Here is a 19992-nt window from a genome sequence, read left to right on the forward strand (position 1 = left end):
CAGTCTACATACCTACTACTGCACGTGTTGCAGAATTTGGTTTGTCAAAATGGCAGAGGTATGGACTTTTGCTGTCACATTTCATAGTGCATCTAATGATGATTAATAACGTTTTCTCGACTACCAGGCCATTAGCAAGCTATACTGAATGCTATCGGTCTTCTTATTTTGCTCCTTGCATGCCCTAACACATTTTTGTTTCCTTCTTCTGGCAAATACTGATGGAAACCAAGCAGATGAATCCTCCGTATCCGAAGGACCTTATTTTTCTATTATTCTTACCAAATATTTGCTCTGACACCACCAGCATGTAGCACCTACACCAAATACATACCTTGCATTCAGCAGAGAGGACTGCATTCAGCTTAACTAATACTTGATTCAGGAATGCAGGCAGCGCTTGGAGACAGTTTACAACTAAAGCACGTTAGAGCTCAAGTAGCAGCAGGGTAACTCCCGCTATCATGGAAAGACTGATAAACCATCAGTGAAACACAATTGCAGCATGCACAAGTCAAACTCCCAGCACTCTCACACACAGTCCCTCAGAAGAGTCTCTATGCTGGGACTGGATGCCTTTGTTATTTTAAGCCTACTTCTCCATTCAGTTTTCCTCTCCAGTTTGGATTACTGCTACGATATTCACCACATGCCAAACAGTCACACTATGAGAATCCCATTCTTCAAACTGTGTCTGCTTTACATGCCATAACTTTTTATAAACACTATCTGAATGCTATTTTTTCCTCAGTGTTGTAAACAACCACCAGATTTTGCTCATCTGAAGATGACCAAAGATGCCTGAACAGACATTCTGACTGAAAGAATTTAAATCAGCTTTCTGATATTACAGCAAGCATCAAATTCTCCACTGAACTTAAATCTCATTTTAGGAAAGTACATTCAGCATATAAGAGCCTATGAAGATAGTTTTAGCAGTAGTATTCTCAGAAAAGCAAGCTAAAACATACAGGCAAATCCTCTAGAATACTTTAAGCATCAAGACAGTTAAAGTGAGACAAAAAATATTTCCTTACACAGCAGAATATCTAAACCACTTACGGAGAGAGAAAAACAAAAAGTTAATGTGGCCTGTCTAAAAAGTAAAATAGCCACAAGTTTGTAACGTCTGAAATTAAACCATGAGTCACACCACGTTACTTGACACAGTTTAGATTAATTTATTATCAGATTTATCTAGTATAGGTACATTTTTATTTGTAAAGAATATTAGCATACTCATATTAGCAAATGGCAGGGCAAAAGGTCAATTTCTGGGCAGTTTTCTATTTTAATGAGGTTTAGTTTTATGTTTTGCCATTCCACAAACAGTCTGAACTACAACTATTATCTAAAAATCACCCTAAATTTTTGCTTCTGTACCATTTTAAGCAACAACTTTCTACAGAAAACTTTACTCATGAGACAATACACTGAAAATGTTTTCTTCGCAAACTGTTAGCGTGTGTATCATATTGATCAGATAATCTTTCCAATTTATTATTCAGAAAAAAACAATTAAACCTACAAGGTACAATATGAGTCTTCAATGTTATGTAGTTAAATCTTTAATTGTGGAAGGAAATCTGTGCTGCATAATAGACCAAAGCAATAGAAATGGGTGTATAGTCTAAAAAGGAATGACCGATCTTCATATTGAAGTGAATGTGAATACATATTAATCATTTCCAAATTATGCAAGTTTAAACGTTTGTAAACAGATTCCTTTATGTAACTCGATTTTTTAAGTACTTACTGGAATCCTATAGGCAGACATTGAGCACCACGTCTGAACACCAGAAGGCTGGCAATAAGCTTTAAAAAAAGTACAATCATACTAAAAGAGAAACTCCAAAAGTTTTATTAGGATTTCAACAGACATTGCAAAAAAATATTGCATAATGATTGAAAACATAACATTTAAACAAAGTAGCAATGTGGTATCAAGTAAAAGAAAGACTGGAACAGCTGTCTATATATGCTGTAAGGAAGATGTACCAGGAAAGGGATACGACATTTTTTAAATTCAAGGGCAAATGTGAACAAGCCACATTTTGATAGACTGACTATACACCATAGATGTTTTACAAACTGCATAGCAGTGTAAAAAAAAGTTTTTATCTTAACTGTATTGTATTCCTGCATTTGGAGCAGTTTACAAGGCAGAGATTTTGTTTATAATGTTGATATTTTAATAGCTCTGGATTCTCATAAAAAATAAACTAATTTTAACAAAAAAGCCTGTATCTACATTTGAAAACAAAAGTGCATGTATTGAGAAATAGTGTTATTTCTTAAGAAGAACACTGAGTACTTAAAAAGTTCATTTTAATAGATCAACAACTGATGATACTTTAGATGTAGATCTGCACTGTGCTACAAGCGAGATTCTACCAACACCAGCTCCTCCAACTGAGCACCCTCTTTTCCTAAATGACTGAGACATGTGCCTTGCCTACCATACTTAGCAGGGTTCTGGGTAGTTACAAAGAATGCTGAGTACCAAAACCACCACATTCGTGACTAAAAAATACCAGTAACCCAAGACAGATGTTTTAAAGTAGATTTAGCCATAAATGCAAACATAAACTCCTCAACATTCAGGATCCTTCCAGTCACAGAACTACTTTTAAACACTGGAGAGCAGCAGCAAGGAGCCATTAGAGCTAAAAGACAAGAACTGATGAAAGTTTGTCTCCTGCCTTGTACTGAAGAATTTGTGGGTAATGAGCATTTCAATGCACTTGGAGAACATGGGGGTGGGGGGGGGGGTGGGGGTGTGTAAAATCCCTACCTAAAACCCAGTTGGTATAGTCAGATTTGTACATGAATCTAGATTCTCCTTTCCAGATAACTGTGGTAACAGCTAAGAATTACTGCAAATATTGCTAACTTCTGTAGAGGGTTTACTCCTTTCCTGTCTCCAACCAAAAAAAGAGAAAGTGTGGAAAGAGAACATGTAGTTTGACGATCCAGGCAGAACTTCTGTTTGAGCTCTTGTAATTTCAACTCATGGCACTGAAGAACTAGATTTAATTTTTTTCTGGGCACCTGTAGCACTCTGGATAGAAAAAGGCAGTGAATGTTTAGCTGGACTGGACCCAGAATGGGAAATGCACAGATACAAAAGTTGTGAACTGCAGCCAGACTAGCCATAAACAAGTGTCCAGTACAGAAATTACGAGTAATAAATTTAGCTATTTTTGTAAACATCTCCTCCTTACTAATCTCTTATTTTTTCCTATAATGGAAATACGTACTGTATTTCTCTGTTCCAAGCTCTGGTCTGTTTCTGTTTTAGCTTTGTGGCACAGTTGCTAAGTGCAACAGGCTAGAGACACCGACATTAATACAAACAAGTTGGAAAGTCAGTTCAAGTTATTACAGTTTTGCTGTACCAGGCCATTTTTCATAGCATGTATTTTCTGTTCACAAATGCTTTGTAAGATCTTTTATTATGGAAGACTGGAAGCAAATTGGAGTTGTTTGTTTAACGGATGTGGTTGAACATACATTTCTGATATGCCTTATGCAATTAACAAATCATGTCTCATCTTATGAAGATGATACATTTGCTATACATACCAGTAATTTAAAATGCTCCTCAAAAAAGCAGCATTTTTATAGACAAATTAACAGAAAAGGAGACAATACATCTCACAATACCATAGAACAAGTAAAGCCCTTTCATTAGCTGCATTATAAATTCATAACTGTTCATCACATACTTTGAATTTCTGACTGCTCAAGCAATTTAACCCTCAGCCAACTGCAGGACAAGGAAAAACATTTTAAACATTTTATATCGATGTCATTGTAGGTGCGAGAGTAAAAACTAGTATTCCATGTTTTTAGCTCTAAAAGTTTTGCTCCCAAAAGTGAAATAACTGTTAATAGTTCAGAAGAAAAATAATCATTGTTGACATGTCAAAAGAAAGTTGTACTAAAAATGAAGCTGCTGTAAATCTCAGTCCGCTTAGATCATTCCTAAAAAAAAATTTTTAAAAAAAGCTGATCCTAGATCACCTGTTAACTAGGAAGAGCACTAGAACACTGATTTAATGAGAAAAGATATGCTTAAAAGCTGTGTTTGAGACATCTACTATAAAGTTTTGAATTCCTCCTTATCTTTCAAATATTTGGATTATAATTTGTTAAAAAAAATAGACCAAATACAGAAGGTACATTTGGTCAGGATTTTGTCTTACTACAGTTCAGTGTTTCCTATCTAAATGTGCATACCATTTAGAGGCCATTTTTGAAATGTTATCAGTCAACAGCAACATGGGCACCAGTGAATCAGAAAACACACCTTAGGATTTTGTTCTTAAATTATATAAGTTAGATAAAACTACCCTGTCCAGCAAGTTCCGAATTTTTCAGACGTTAAGGCAACTTTCATTACTTTCCAGCTAAACAATATTATAAAAAATAAATGTCACTTCAAACCTTATATACACAGTGACAGAGTAGATTTAGCTAGAAAGTATCTTTAGTACATTAATAAAGTGTCATGTAATATTACCGAGGTTATATCAGGTGCTTGAGTGTATGTGCAATTGGAGTGGTTGCAATATTTAAAGTACTGGTTTCAAAACAGAGCGCAGTGAACGTCCTTCTTTAGTGAGTTCTCGTGTTACACACATACATGGCAGCGGAACAGCCTCCTCTCTTCTCTCTACAGCATTATAGCTACATTTCTTCAAGTGGTCAGCCATGCTTACGATGTCAGCAAACTTCCACTCATTCACAGTACAGAAGGCTGTACTGAAGCGCCAAACCTAGAAAATAAGTTGCACTTAGGCTCAAAATGTTTTAAGATACCTGAACTCAGAGCAGGAAATTAAATGTTTGTACTATAACACCTTCAGGCAATGTTTTGCATCTACTATAAATCATACTAAAAATCAACATGACAAAAACATACAATGCTCAATTTTGTATAGTCAGTCCCAGGCTGATTCAGATTCCAAGTCAACTCTGAACACCGGGAAGAAAGACAGGCAATATTTTTTGCATCTACAAAGTAGATACAATCAGAAGCTGAATGACGAGGTATTGCATGACCAGTCACAACAATCCATTTCTGAAATGATCAACTTCTGCAATTCCAAATGATTGCTGCAGATACTCTGCAGTTCTGGGGCGGGGGGGCGGGGCTGGGAAATGGTGAAAACTGTACTATACAAAGGTCACCCAAAGGTTTTAAGAATTATTTACATACTTAAGGCACTCAATATCATGGCAATGGATAGGATCTCAACAGGTTAGCAAAAATTAAAATTGCTGTAAACAGTATAAAGGCAAGAAAAGCAAACTTTGTAGGCAACTTTCCCACTTCCATGGAATATTGATATTAAAGAAAATCATGAAGTAATCATTTAATATTTTAAAATCTTGGGAAAAACAGAGGTTAATTTATTTACATCAAGTAAACACTAGACAGACACTACTTCAACTTCTACTTCTTCAAGTACGGAGAAGACTGAACCAACCTGCTAGCAATTTTCACTAACTGTTGTTCTATAAGACAATCTGTTTCTTGAAGGGGTATTATACCAAAAAACAGTAATAACAATAGTGATCAGGGAAAATATTAAGGGGAAAAAGCAGAGACATAACCAATTTAATACTTTCCCTTTCACCTTCAAAATAAAAAATAACTTACCTTTTCTTTTATCTGCCAGGAAGAACTTCCATCTGGGTACTTTCTCTTCTCCCAAAGCAGTATCACCATTCCACGTGCTTGAAGCAAGCTTCCACACACATCTCTCATTAAATGTGACACTCTTGAAAGCTGACATAAACTAAAGCCATCGAGAAAACTAGCAATGTGCTGCAGAACCTCGAAAGGCAGACTACTCAGATGGTCATTGTGTAGTCCAATTAAGCAGCTTTTTGCTGGTTCTACTAATACTGTGGATATACAAGGCTGAACTCCAAATGACCGTAAGTGGCGGTCATGAATAATTTTTGCCCCTTGTGTTGAAGGACAAAACCTTCGTTGAGAATATGTACACCCATAATATGCCAAAGGACATCTCTGCTCCATCCAGCCATTAAGGCCAGCATGAATGTCACCATGCACATTCTTAAAATGTGATGAAAATTCATTCCTCCTAAACAACTGTCCACAAACAAATGTAAACATTGAACGCTGTTTTGTTTGGTATCTAGCCACATATTCCAATACCAAATCCAGTCCAAGGGTCTGGAATGGACTTGGATTTGAGAGCTGTGGGTTGGCATGATCACATGCAGAAGCTGAAGCTATTTCCCCCACCATTGTATTTGTGGCCAATATAGCTGACGGGAGAGAAAATGTTTGGGTCCCAAAGTCAACGTGATACACATCGACAGTGCGACTTTCTGATATCCCCCTACCTCCGGGAGAGTCTCCTAGGCAAAACAACAGAGCTGCAGTGATTAGATCAATCCCCTGAAGACCCATAGGATCTTCTGTTATTTCCAAATCTGATGTATCAACAGCTTTGTCTTCTTTTGGTGTAGACCAATAGTGATTAACAAGGAATTTGTATGATCGATGCCGTAAAAGTGAAAACGCATCTACGTTTCTCAATCTTTCTTGCTCCACTTGTCTCTCTAACATTTCTTCTTCGTTAGCATTATGGGGAAGTAGTACATGATTAACATTGCCGTTAACTAAGTGATCAGCTGGTATTACTTCTTTAAGTTGTGCTGTTACAGGGAAGGAGCTGCAAGACTGTAATGCTTCATCATCATGAGATGCAGTACATTCACCATTTGCTACACTGGATGGTTTTGAATTAGATACACCAAGATCTTCATTCTGGTCCAATACCTTTGAACATTCATTTTCTACATGAAAGCCATTACACAAAAGTGAGGAGTTACTGAGGTTCACATTTAAGTCATGTTTTTGCACTACATCATAACAAATATCACTAGAACCATTTTGCTCCATTTGTGAATTTTGACTCAGGCTATCAAAGTTAATTCCCCCAACTGCTCCTATGTTATCTTCATCTGGATATTCAAGGTCAGACTTTTTATCCTGAATAATGCCATTAGAAGCTTGTTCTTTAATCTCAGTATCTTCTTTCATTTCATGTGGTGAAATGCAGAGCCTTGAACTTAACATATTAATGTCCCTTGTAGCAGTGTTCAGGATATCCAGAGCAGCAGCTAAACTCCTCGTTGTTTCTACAGTAGCTTGATAAAGTGCGCCATAGGACTCTTCATCTACAGGCATCAAACCATTTGAATGCACTGTATCTGGGGCACTTGATTTGACAGAGGTTTGCTCTCTGGATTCTGGTATTTGATCACCTGCTTTTGACATCATAGTTGCTACCTTAAGTGATTCTAATAACATGCGCTGGTCTTGAAGGGCTAAAGCCATATCTAGCTGCTCCACCTCATCAACATCTTTACTCAGGTTTTCATAAGATTTTCGGTCTGCGTAACTAACTGGCCATCTATTCCACTCCATGGTACAACACACTACACTTGCTGGACAAACTTCTAGATGATCAGCAATTTTATTTCGGGCTACTATGAAGGGACATCCAAAGCCACTATTCAAACAAGGCACTCTTTCAAGTGGACATAACATGCGATGTTCCTCAGCTTTACATGAGTGAAAAACTGCTCCACAAACCAACGGGCAGCCAATCAAATCACAGGAAATGCCAGGCTCTGGTCTGGTCATACAACGACGGCTGACACAGTTCACACAGTGTAAATGTTGTTGATGCTCCTCCATGACTGTAAATCCAATTCTGAGAGAAGAGAAAGGAGACAAAAGCATAGAATATTAACTCAATATTGTTAATATTTACTATTATTTGCAGTTTTGCATCCTCTACGTGTACAGAGAGATACATGTTAACACAATCTGAACTGATCAGCAGCCATTTTAAAAGAACAAGTATGTGACATTTTGTCTCAAAGAAATGGTGTTTAAAAGTTCACCTGAAAATTAAAGATACACATTTGTATCAGAGTTCAAGACACAGTCTATGCATTTATTCACCAGGTATAATATATGCAACTTAGGTAAAAATGTTGTATAATCCTTCTCTCTGGAATAGCTCTTTTCCCCTGCCCATTGCAAATAGATGATTCAACGAAAAACAAAGCATGATCGTTGATTATGGCCTACTACCTAAAATCATAAACCATACAACTCTACAGAGCAGAGAGACAAAATACAGGAAGACAGATTCATCCTCATCTCCAGTTCTCTAAATTAAACAGAGGCAACCTATTCCCTGGGCTGCTTGCTACCACCTAAGCTTCTGACACCCTCTTCATGCAGTTCTGTTTAAGGCAATCTGCAGGCCTCAGCGTGTATCTCAGTCCCCTGTCGTGTCCCATTCTCCCCCACCCCATGCTTCTGACAGACAGCAGTCCTTTACAACAGCTCTTCACTCTTCTTTTTTTCATCATCTATAGCCTATAGCTCATCCCTTATTTTTACAGTAGTTGTTGCACAAGGGTAGCAATTATACTACACATTAAGTCCTTTTATTTCATTGAAAACTTTTACATAAAACTTTACTACCCAACATGGTCCTATCTATACTGCCAGTTCAACCCACAAAAGGTAATTTTTTTAATGCATCCTATGGCCATCCTGATTACAATACCAGCAGTTCAAAGTGTAAGGGTAACACAACAACTTTCTACAACAAGGCCAAACAGCAATAAAAATCCAAATAAAATTCATTGCATAATCTATGATAACACATCGACAAAAACAAAAAATTCAACTCTTTGTTGTGGTATGGAGAAAAAAAAAGAAAAGAAAAAAAAAAGTAAGAGAGTAAACTTTGTGTCTTTGTACCACACTTCAAGCAGCTCTGGAACTGCTCACTAGCTGGGGTGCAGGCCCACGCAAGTGACCAAGCTCTCCCCTATGCTCTAACAAACTCCCTCTCAGAAGTGATACCACTAGGGATTACAGTTCAGAGAATGATTTGCACAGAGCCAAATCTCAAAATACTGTGTCAAAAATACATTGCTCAGTTCCATCTTTTCCTCACTCCCCACCCTCCAGCAATTTTCTTGAAAAATAAAATGCTTACAGAATTTAAGATTAATAGAAATGGTTCTTTATCTTATTCTACTAGCTAACAAGTGCTCTCATGCATTGTCTTCAGACTAAACACTTCAGTTTTAACGCATTAGAACTTTTTAAATTAAAAATACTCTAAACTGTAGAAATGAAACTGCTTAGTATTATTCCTTTTGTTCAAACTGAAGGTGAGAGGAAATAAAACTGCCTTTTAGACACTCCACTTAAATAATTTAAAGCATTTAAATAGAAATCTATGTGACATTTCACTCACTTGTATTCTTTTAATGCTTTGAAATTCATGCCAACTTTAAGTAGCAATCAGTCCTCATCCCCCCATCCGTCGTAATCTGGATAACTCAAATATTTTAGCCACCCACTCTCCTGAACACTTCTAACAAAGAAGCATATGTGCTACACTTAGCAGGCAAAACACAGCTGAATTTTCGCCACCATACCTTAGTATTTATATACTGAGTAACAAGCAAGTTTTGAATAAATTGTCTAGTGCATCAGTCACTGAACTCAGTGACTGACTGACTTGCTAAACATTTTAGCAAACCTTTCTGGCGCACAACCTGCTTTCCACTTGCATCTTAAGTCAGATAGCATCTACTGCAAAGAGCTGAAACATGTTCAGTAAAGAATGAAAAAGAGAAAATTATTTGACTTCTCTGAGATATTTTTAGTTCTTCCCGCAAAGCCCTCTCTAAGTAATTCCTGCCAAATACAGCAGCCTACCTGTTGCTAAACCAAAGAAAATTTCAGAGTTTTGCATCAATACTGAAACCAAACTCTAGTTTTCCTCAAGTCAACAGGTGCGCAGAGATCAAAAGGAAGCTCTCAGGTTATGTGCATATTTTAAAGCACTTAACATAAAATGGAAACAGCCCTGAAAAAGACAATTGCTAGTTTATAATGCAAGAGCCCTGATAGAGCCCAGCCCTTGCTTCATGTATCTAAACACAGTCTTGCTTCCATAAAACAAGCAGTCTGCTAGCAGCAAGGCTTAATTTAATCAGTTACCCACAATTATGTTTTAAAATAAAAAAATAAAAAAAAAAATATTGTTTACCTACTTTGCAAAAAGCTATGCACCCTGCTCACTTTAAGATGGCCAGAAGTGAGCCACTTCTAGAGCAGAAGGCTGGTGTGTTAACTAGCACACACTGCTATGCTACCACTGTTCTATTGCTTCTAGGCCAAAGCTGGCCCCCATGCAGACAGCTCAGAACGCAGTCAAACTGAGCTTGTGTTTGCCTGCACCATTTGTGCAGACATACCCTAAATTAGTCAACCACCATTAAATACTATCTTTAAATAGCCTATGTGAGCTTACACAGAAGAACATTCTATTAAGACAGTAAAACATCCTCCTCCCTAGCACACTATCTTGGTCTTTACAAGTCAGATTGTGAAACCCGAGTTGCATGATGATACCGGCTTTTCTCAGGCTCCTGGACTCCTTTCACACATAAGCTAATATTCATCAAAACCTAATGATTTCATACAAGCAAATGAAATTTTGAAGTCTGTAAGAAGACAAAACCTGATGAAAACATCCAATATCACTAACAGACAGTATATGAAAGCCAGAGCAGACACTAAAATACTATGTTTTACCAACAGGTAGATGCTAATTTAGTTCTGTAACAGATTATTACAACTGTTTTTATGAAGAAGCAGTTATGCACGTGATCAACTAAATAGCTGAAGTAACCTATTCTCTCAGTTTCCATAAAGAAGAATTTTATTGGTCACTAAGAAGTTTGATATTAGTTGCCATTTCTCTTAAAATTCAAATCCTTTGGCTCCTTAACTAAATATATAATTTAAAATCTCTTTGGACATCAGCAGACCATCAGCAGGACGTTCACTAAAATTCTGTGGCCTGCTTACAAGCCTTAACTTCACAGCACCTGCTGCAGAACTTCAATTTAGTCAGAATGTCACATTTTATTTATAGCTTACTACAAAGTCCTTTTATATATCTTAAATGTCGTTTTCTGCATTTTTAATTTTAATACCTGGGCTTCAAACTCAACAGCTGTTTTGGGCAGTCATGAGTTCCCAGACTACTTAAATTAGTTAAGGCTTTTGATATAATTCAATTATCAAATTGCAAATTAAGTCCAAAGGCAAAAAACCAAATGACCCTATCAAACTGGTGAAATAAATGGATAAGACCTCAAGAATTAGCACATTCATTAATCAACAAATGGTCACTCATTTTGTAAGCTAACTTTGTGAACCACAGAACTTAGCACCTCTTTGATTCATTGATTAAGAGCATCCACATACCAATCATTTTCCTTTGAAGAACCATAACCAATACATCACCAGTACTACACTGAGAACAGAACCCACGCTCTTCCCAAACATTGCCTTGTAAAGGAAAAAACTGTTGGGTAAGGGGGACATAAAGAAAATTCTTGCTGGAGGTAACAAAGTGCTTTCATTTCCTCTGATACAGAAAACTGAAAGGGCTAGCAACGAGTGTCATTGCTGACCTGAGGAAAAATACCTGTCATTAAAACATGTACCAATAATATTTACAGTGTTTATACCCCATTGTGTTCCTTGCCACAATTTGGTGAGACGATACTGTCAGATCAATGACCACAGCAAGAACGAACAGCTGTCCTTTTCTGATAGTGTAGTGTCAGCAACTAGCTTCAGTTCATATGAGATGCTTAAGTATACACACTTGACTGTTACTAGCAGAGAAACCTATAAATACATCCTGTTCCAGTGAGGTGACCACTGCCCTCAGAATTTGTGCAATCACTTGATGTTATTGTACATACTAAACAGTCAGCTGACCAAATCAGCCAGAACATGCTTTGAAAATCTGTCATAATTAAAAGGATTTAAATTTCAGCTGCTACAGCCACATGATTTTCAGTTGCTGTTGTAACACAAACATTAAAATAGTATAATAAGGGTTTCAGTCACCACACAATACTTCAGCTCTCACTTTCTTCTACACTACAAAGTGTAAGGAGCTGTACTTAGTATTATCAAACTGAAAGTCTGCTTACTTACTCTCCCCCACATGAATTCTTTGGTGCCAGTAAGATAGGAAATCACAGCAACTATCACTGCTATTGGAACCCTCCATTACTCAGCCACCTTTCATTCACTAAACCTATAAAGCTCAACTATCTTTGAGACTCTTCCCTCTATCAAATTCAACTAAATAGGCCAACAGGTTCTTAAATTACTGGTTCAAGGAAGTAGAAGAATAGAGACACAAGCAGTAGTACAGGTTTAAACTCCTAGGAGCATCCAGATCCACCCACAAGCAGCCAAATATATGCAAACCACTCTAAAAAAAATTCCCTTTTGTTTTGGAGATTGTAGAAGAGATTGCCATGTTTCTGAATCTTCCATCTTTTACCCAGGTCTCTGGCTAAAGGACTGGCTAACAAGTCTGGTAAGATGCAGAAACTTTCAGAGAGGAAATGGCCAAGTGAGAGAGAGATTTAAGTGACAGGTGGTTAAAGAAAACAGGTAAGGAAAAATAGGGCAAGAGACAGAGAGCAGTATTTAAAAAAAAAAAAAAAAAAGCTTTAGAATATTCTGCCAAAATAGAACTGGCAGTACTATAGATAGTTATTGAACAAGCTATTTTATTTTTCTATACCCTACCATGCATAGGAGAGTAACTATCATTCACCTTGACTAACAGGTCTAACTATCAAATGCTTTAAACAAGCTTTGCAGTCTTCTAGAAGGTAACCTTTTCTTGTCTTGTCATCCCTATGCTGCACAAAAAGTGTAACAATTTTTGTATGTAAAAACCAACACCTCAGCCTATTACTACAATAGCATGGCCGCATTAACTTTTCATGCTATGCATGTTATGCTCCCTTTTTGGGTTTGGGGGTGGTGGTGTCTGGGTTGGTTGGTCTGAGGTCTTTTTTTGATTCATCAGTTTTCAAATAACTGATTAAAAACATGAACTGGAGGTTCAGCAAGATGTCTTCGACACCATTTCAACTGGAGAATGGCAAGTGCCACCACTAGTTGCAATCCCTGCTTGAGGATGCTCTAACTCTACTCCTCAAGACTCCACAAAGTCTAATGTTAAATAGTCCCATCCTGAGGCTTCTCCAAAGCCAGTGCAGCCATTGTCCTCATATTAGGGAGCTGAGTACCTCAAATACTGCTTAAATGTCTCTCCATAGCATTGGGAAGGCAGGAAACAGGGACATACAGCGAAGTTAATGTAATGCTACACTGATTTCCAACTACTCTTTAAAATGGTAAATTCAAAAGAAAAACAAACAACATTACAAACTGCTAGTTATTAACGTGAAATAACATGACTAACAGGTGACAAATTTAAAGGTATGTGCTTCAGTTGCACAGGTAATAGAGTAGTACATGTGGCCATATTTTAATATCTTATATACTAAGCAATTGTTCTCTTTTATACAGTTTTTCCTATTTGAAAGAGAAAGTCCTGACAGGAACTTTGTGAAGCCTTCTATTTCTTCAAACTAGCTTACATCAGACATGCTTTTAGGAAGTAGAATCCTTTCAGATGCCACACTTGAAATCTCAACCTTACGGGATACAAATTACCCCACCCCCACCCCCAAGTTCATCAAGACAACTCTGAATTCTGTTACAACTAGGCAGATCAGAGAAGTTAAAACTATATTCAAAACATTTGGATAGATGAGTTTTCACTGCATTCTCAAACATAAATTCATCCACAACAAAGAAGGGAGCATCTTCCCTGCCTGGTAGTGACTGCACATATTGGACACACTAGAATGAGTCTACATTATTTTTCTGTTAATCACTGAACACATGAGAAGGAGCTTCAATTACTAAACCCCAAACTACTATACAAGTAGGATGCTACTTCTACCATTATCATCATAGTCTACAGCAATTTGTACGTATTACACAAAAGAGGTGGAAAAAGGTCAGGCTCAAAACATGGCTTCTTATTGCAACAAAAAAACCTCAGGGGGATACATACTTCCCAAAACATTGTAGTTTTATCAGTGATCTAGCATTGAAGGAGTATGTACTAACTGCCTTTTGAAGCATAAATTAAAGTTATCCATCTACCTCAAAAACAAACCAGACCAACACAAAAAGAAACTTCTAACTACAGCAAAAATAGTGAGCACTTATAAAGGAAGTGCAACTTTTTTATGTCAACCTTATAAAGAAAAGCTTTTCCATGTCTACTCCTGCCCCAAACATCCTATTACAGGAGCTGACCTGTATTTTGCCTTCTTTTGAGTAACACTTTAGGAGTTCCTTTCTCCCTAGCGGCAAACCATCTTCCTCCCATTCAGAGAATTAAGTGACATATTTCCTCCCAAATCATTGCAGCCAAAAAAAATAGAATTCAAGGGGAAAATGACCCAAAGCAAAACACTGCTTTGACTGAAGTGGACGCTCCACTGATGCCCCATGTGTCTGGCTTTGTTACATTTTAGAATAGACGCTCTGATGTAACAATAGAACATTTTCTTCTATCACTATTAAACTCTACGAGTGTTAAAAATCAAAACCAAAACTACTAGGCTTTTCCTTAGAGTACTTTTGTGACAGATCTGCCATGCATTCTTGTCTCCTTGACACACTCCCCAAAGAAGAAGCCCAAAGGCCTCAATGTGCCTTTGGCCACACACTGACACAGGACAACCACACCAGGAACAGCTACGCTTGCTGCATGGCTCAGGCACAAAAGCACTCTACCTGTTGAGATGGTGACAGGGCAGAATCAGCTAGAGAGCCAGTAGATTTCATGTGTAAAGCACTTCTGAACTTGAACTCAGTGCGACTCCTCGATTGCTGCAGGCTCTGCAAGAAATGAGATCAGAAGTAAGGTTTCATTTCAGGTGTACAGATTGCTTTCCGTATGTACAATCCTCTGAAAAGGTCGTGTGCTTACACTATCTGGAGCTACAAATGTTGAAATATTTTGCAGGTTTTATGGAAAAATAAACAAGTTTTTAACAGACTTTGCAAGTGCAACCTAAGTTCTGTCATTTTAGCTTACTGCTGGCTGTTAGTCACACTAGATGGTTATCTATTTATATTTAAGGCTAGAAGAGATTATTAAAAGTTATTATTCTGACCTACTTCACTTAATTCTTTGGTTTGGCCCACCAGGAACCACTTAAGAAAAAAAACCAAACTTGAATTAAAGATTGCAACAGCTGGAGAACTAAAAAAAATAAATAAATTTAAAGTTTGATTCTTTTACAAACTGCATTTTAGCCTAGTTAAAATTTGTTCAGCTTCAGTCTTCAGACATGAGAACTTATTTAACTGCTTAATATTAAAAAGCTCTTTACTACAACACGCTGCTTCTTCCATGTGTTCATACCCATGGATTATCACTAAAACTGTACAGATGGAACTGAGGTGATATACCCAAAGGAACAATGATATCCCCAGATATCGTCTCACAAATCCTTCAGAAAAACAAAAAAGAGAATAAGCCACTTCTCAGAAAACAGAAACAGAACTACTGGAAAAAATAATGCATTCTGAATTACAGTAGGTAGTTTTAGCCAGCCAAAAGAAACCAAAAATAAATCCTTCTTCTTACATAATATTTTAATTCATACATGTTGCCGCAGAATTCCTGACCTCTGTATATTTACAGAGATCAGGCCAAAAATCTTGTTAATATACTGTTTCAGGTCTTACTACACAAGTTTAACCAGTTCCCATAGCAAAATAAGAAAACAACTTTAAAGTAAATGGAACGTGAACACAACTTCTCTCCAAGATCCCAGACCGAAATGCAGTTGTCATGTACTCTGTACATATAAGGTTATTTTTTCTATTAAAAATACACCCTTGTTAGTAGATGACGGCCTGACCACTGCACAGCAAAAGTAGATAGTACACAAAAAAAATTTAACAGACCCCCCCCACACATACTGCACCAGATAATACTAAAGCAGAAAAGATGAAGTTTGTCCTAAAATATTTTAGAAAATTAAAAGTAGAACAAAAAGAATAGGAGAACAAGAACAGAGACAGTATTAACAACTTTAACCTATTCTATTTTCAGGTACTTCACTTACTTATCAAATGAAAGATGTTTTTTGCAGCACCTGTTAGACTTTTTCCCTTTCCAAGCTGCTTGGTTTTAAAACCAATGGAACTAGTAAAAAATATCCAATTTAAAAAAAAACTATTTTCTAAACAAAAACTCACCTATCTCAAATAGGTGACGACAGGAAGCTGGGAATATATCTCATAATGAGCATGTTATACCAGCTCTTTCAATATGTTTTTAACTTGAATGAAGAACTGGAAAACACCGAGATCTGCACTACAAGTTTGTGCAGGGTTTTAGGACGTACAATGAGTCATCAATTTCTGATGTCTAATATCATTTAGATTGCCTTTTCCAAATGTCAACGGGTTTGATGCTATTACTTTTTCCCCAAAGACTCCAGCTGAACGTTCCCATCCAAACACATTCCATAGCCGGTAACAATAGTGACTCAGCTAAAACAAGGTTTTGCAAGAGCATTACAGCTATGTCAATAAAGCACACTCCTAAAAAGATCCTACTTGCAATGAATCTGTCACTCCAACAAATTTCTCTGTCACACAGGACTTTTGGAAAACTACGGTTTCTACTAGAGATGCTTCTGAACAGACAAATACAAAGCTTAAACTTCAACAAACAAAACACCACCCACCTTCTGGCACCTATGTAACCAAGTCTGAACCAGGTATCATTATTCAACGATCAGCCTGAACCACTACCTTAAGTTTTATATGAAGAGCTGTAACTACACCAATTAGAATTTTACCTCACCGCGCCTCTCGTTCTCATGCCTTAAGTTTAAACCTATCAGGTTGTCATCATGATTTCACAGTAAGAGCTTAGATGAATGTTTGGCATTTGATAAACAACAGCACAGTCTACTCAATTAGATGTTCTACAGACTGTAAGGGTTTGCAGGGTATTGCAGATTCAAGTAGTATTATCAGACCACAATAAAATTAAAACAAGACATCAAGTGTCACCTCAGAAACTATTAAAAACAGTAGCTTGCAAAGTAAGTCAGAATCTAGAGCTCCCCTGTGACTTTAACTCTCTTGGCCTGTTTTAGACCACTTTATATTACAAGATTTTTCAGTCTTTTTCCTTCATTCAATATTGATACTAGATAGTGCCCAGACACTAAGGACAGCTTACACAGGATTTCTCTGTAACCCTCAGTAATGTAACTACTTGTTTATTTGTGGTTTGTTCAGGAATACTTACTCCTTATACAAACTCACCATCTCACCAACAAATACTTGAGTTATCTTTATTCTTATTTTGCAGATAAGGAAACTGAAAGAGAATTGTCACCAGTACAATGATCACTAGATAAATGATTCCCTGCTCCCATCTCTATACCACTGGATCTCATTACCAGAGGCAAACAGCATTTGCCTCATTTGAGACAGAGCTCACCAAAGAAATAGGTCTATCAATATGAGGGAAGTTTTATTTGTGATTTTTAGTTCAATTGGACTGAATAAAAAGCATAGGTTTGTTACAAAGCTGAAATCCACAGCAGCTACAGGAGCTCACTTGAAGACTAATAGCCATACGTTTTCTTCTTCACAAAGGTACTACAAGACACTCTTTAGGACCTAGGTCAAAAACGTGGTTATCCAATAAACATGCAGAAATCTTGCCCAGAAGGTTTCCAACCAGATATTGCTAGTTAAACTCAGCACTTATTTTGCCCATTAGACTTCTAACATCAAAGCAGGAGGCAAGGGAAATATAATCCAAATTTAAGAAGTTAATTGAGTAAAAGAAGAATTTAGTGCAAAAGAAAGAATATTCAAGAAGCAAAGTAAAACCACTGCTTTTGCATAGCCTTTGCCCATTCTGCTGGGATTCTCCTGTTCTCTAACACCTTCTAACTTTGGAAAAGAATGAGACAGAGACCCCACAAAAAGTCTCAGCTTGCAATACAACCCCCATTCATCCTTTGAATCTAGTTCTTCTCTGGATGAAACCTGACCACTATGGAGAACTTATGCACAGATGTTTACATGCATATAGAGTGGAAGACAGATTAAAGTTGGCAGTGTATTTTTCAGTCTTCCAGCTATTTAACTTGCTTACCAACCAAAGTTCTTTTAATAATATTTTTGTACTTTTGGGAGAGGGGTGCAGAGGGGAATATCATAAATAAGCATAACTAACATTCTCATCAGCAGGGATGCATGAACCTTAACCCTCCAGATCACACCACAAGTTAAGGTGTATGACATTAACACGCAGCAGAAGGCAGCAGCTGTCCAGGGAAAGGACTTAACCACCAAGTGCCACACACCGATTCTAGAGAAAGCAGAGGGAGATCTCTTGCCTAAAGCGCTAGCACAAGCAAGGTGATGCTGTTGCTACAGCAGCACAGGCCCGGGTTTGGACCAGTATGCTAATACACACTTATTTTGGCAAATTAACAACATAATCAGCAAAAGGGAAAGGAGGATTATGAAAAGCTCCTCAACCAAATCTGAGCAGAACTTTACAGAACAAAAGAAAGCCGTCTCTCCAGCCCACGGGTTTTCTCCCTGGAGAATTCAGAAGACCTGCTGCAAACAACAGCGGCACTAGAACTTTTGGAAGTGAGGCCACATGACCGTTTCAATGCGCGTGCCGTTCAACAAGCTGCTGTCATCTCCCTACACACTTCTGATTGCCAACCTGTGGGATTACAGGAGTACAGCTACGCAACCTTTTTTACCTTCATAAAGGAGGGGAAAAAAGGTTCCAGTGCCCATCAATAACAACCATCATAAAAGGAATTGAGAGAAGAGACAAAACACCACCTCTTGCATGATCTGAGCACAGCTCCTCGAAATACACGAACACGGGGGATTAGAGAAGGATTTCACCCATACCTCTGAATTACTTGCTCTCTTCCCCTCTCCTTCCATGCAGAAAGGAGAGTCTCCGACTGCAGTCTCGACAGCACCAGGCAGACCCCGGCCCTACCCCTTCGCACGTGCTATCGCGACACCCCGGATAGCCCTGGCAGCACCGCGGGGTAAGAGGAAGCGGCAGCAGCAGGGCTCGCTCCGCCACCGCCGCCGCCAACCGCTCCCGGTGGCCGCGGGCCCGCAGCGGGGCCCGGCGCGGGGGCGGGGCGGCCGGCGGCCACCCTACATGGCACGTTACCACCGGCACACACTCAGCACTTCGGGCCCTGCGGGAGCCGGGGGGCGGGCAGGGAGGAGGGGACACCGGCGAAGCACGCACACCAAACCCCCCGCGGCCTCCTCCGGGGGCTGCGAGCAGCGCCGCCCCCGACTCCCGGCCGGGACCTGTCAGGGACAGCGGGGAGCCGCGACCCAGCCGGCGCTGGGCCGCGGCCGTCCCCGCCCGGCCGCGACCCAGGGCGCTCGCCCCTGCCGGGCCGCCATTTGTTTACCACCCGGCTGCCAGGCAGCCGCCGCCGGCCAGGAGCGGGACGCAGCCCCGCCGGAGGCGCAGGCCCCGGCTCGCCCCGCCGGTCGCGGACAGCTGCGGCTCACCCGTCCCCGTCGCTCGGCAGGCAGGAGGGCGCGGGAGACTGCGCTGCGCCTCGCCCTTTCCCCCGCCGGGCTCTCGCCGCCGCGGCGCTCGCTTCGCCTACTCCCGGCCTGGCCTCGCCTCGCCTCACCGTCCACCGGGCTGCCGGGCTCCCGCGCGGCCTCGCTGCCGGCCGCGCCCCCAACGGCCGCGCGGACGGGCGCGCGCGCCAGGGCAGGCAGGCGAGCGCGCGGGGCGGGGCGGCGAGCACGCGGGGCGGGGCGGCGGGCGCGGGCTCCCCCGCGGCGCTGCGGAAGGGCGGGGCAACGGGCTGAGCGCGCGCGGCGCCGGCACGGCCTTTCTTCCCTGGCGGCTGCGCGTCCGCCTCGCCGGGAGGGGCGGGGTCATG

General features: G+C 39.6%; 1 protein-coding gene across 2 annotated transcripts; it reads right to left on the reverse strand.

Moving 5' to 3' along the window:
- Positions 1-1844: 1844 nt before the first annotated feature.
- Positions 1845-19669, reverse strand: FBXO30 (F-box protein 30). Of its 2 annotated transcripts, XM_050894441.1 has the most exons (4): positions 19607-19669; positions 14789-14893; positions 5669-7763; positions 1845-4781 (listed from the first exon to the last, which is right to left on the reverse strand). In XM_050894441.1, the coding sequence occupies exons 3-4, from the start codon at positions 7745-7747 to the stop codon at positions 4578-4580; spliced, it is 2283 nt and encodes a 760-aa protein (XP_050750398.1). In that variant the 5' UTR covers positions 7748-7763; positions 14789-14893; positions 19607-19669; the 3' UTR covers positions 1845-4577. The 2 variants fall into 2 exon arrangements, with proteins under 2 accessions (XP_050750398.1, XP_050750399.1); XM_050894442.1 differs by lacking the exon at positions 14789-14893.
- Positions 19670-19992: the final 323 nt, after the last annotated feature.

The sequence above is a fragment of the Gymnogyps californianus genome, chromosome 3 (assembly GCF_018139145.2).
Source record: "Gymnogyps californianus isolate 813 chromosome 3, ASM1813914v2, whole genome shotgun sequence".
NCBI lineage: Eukaryota > Metazoa > Chordata > Aves > Accipitriformes > Cathartidae > Gymnogyps > Gymnogyps californianus.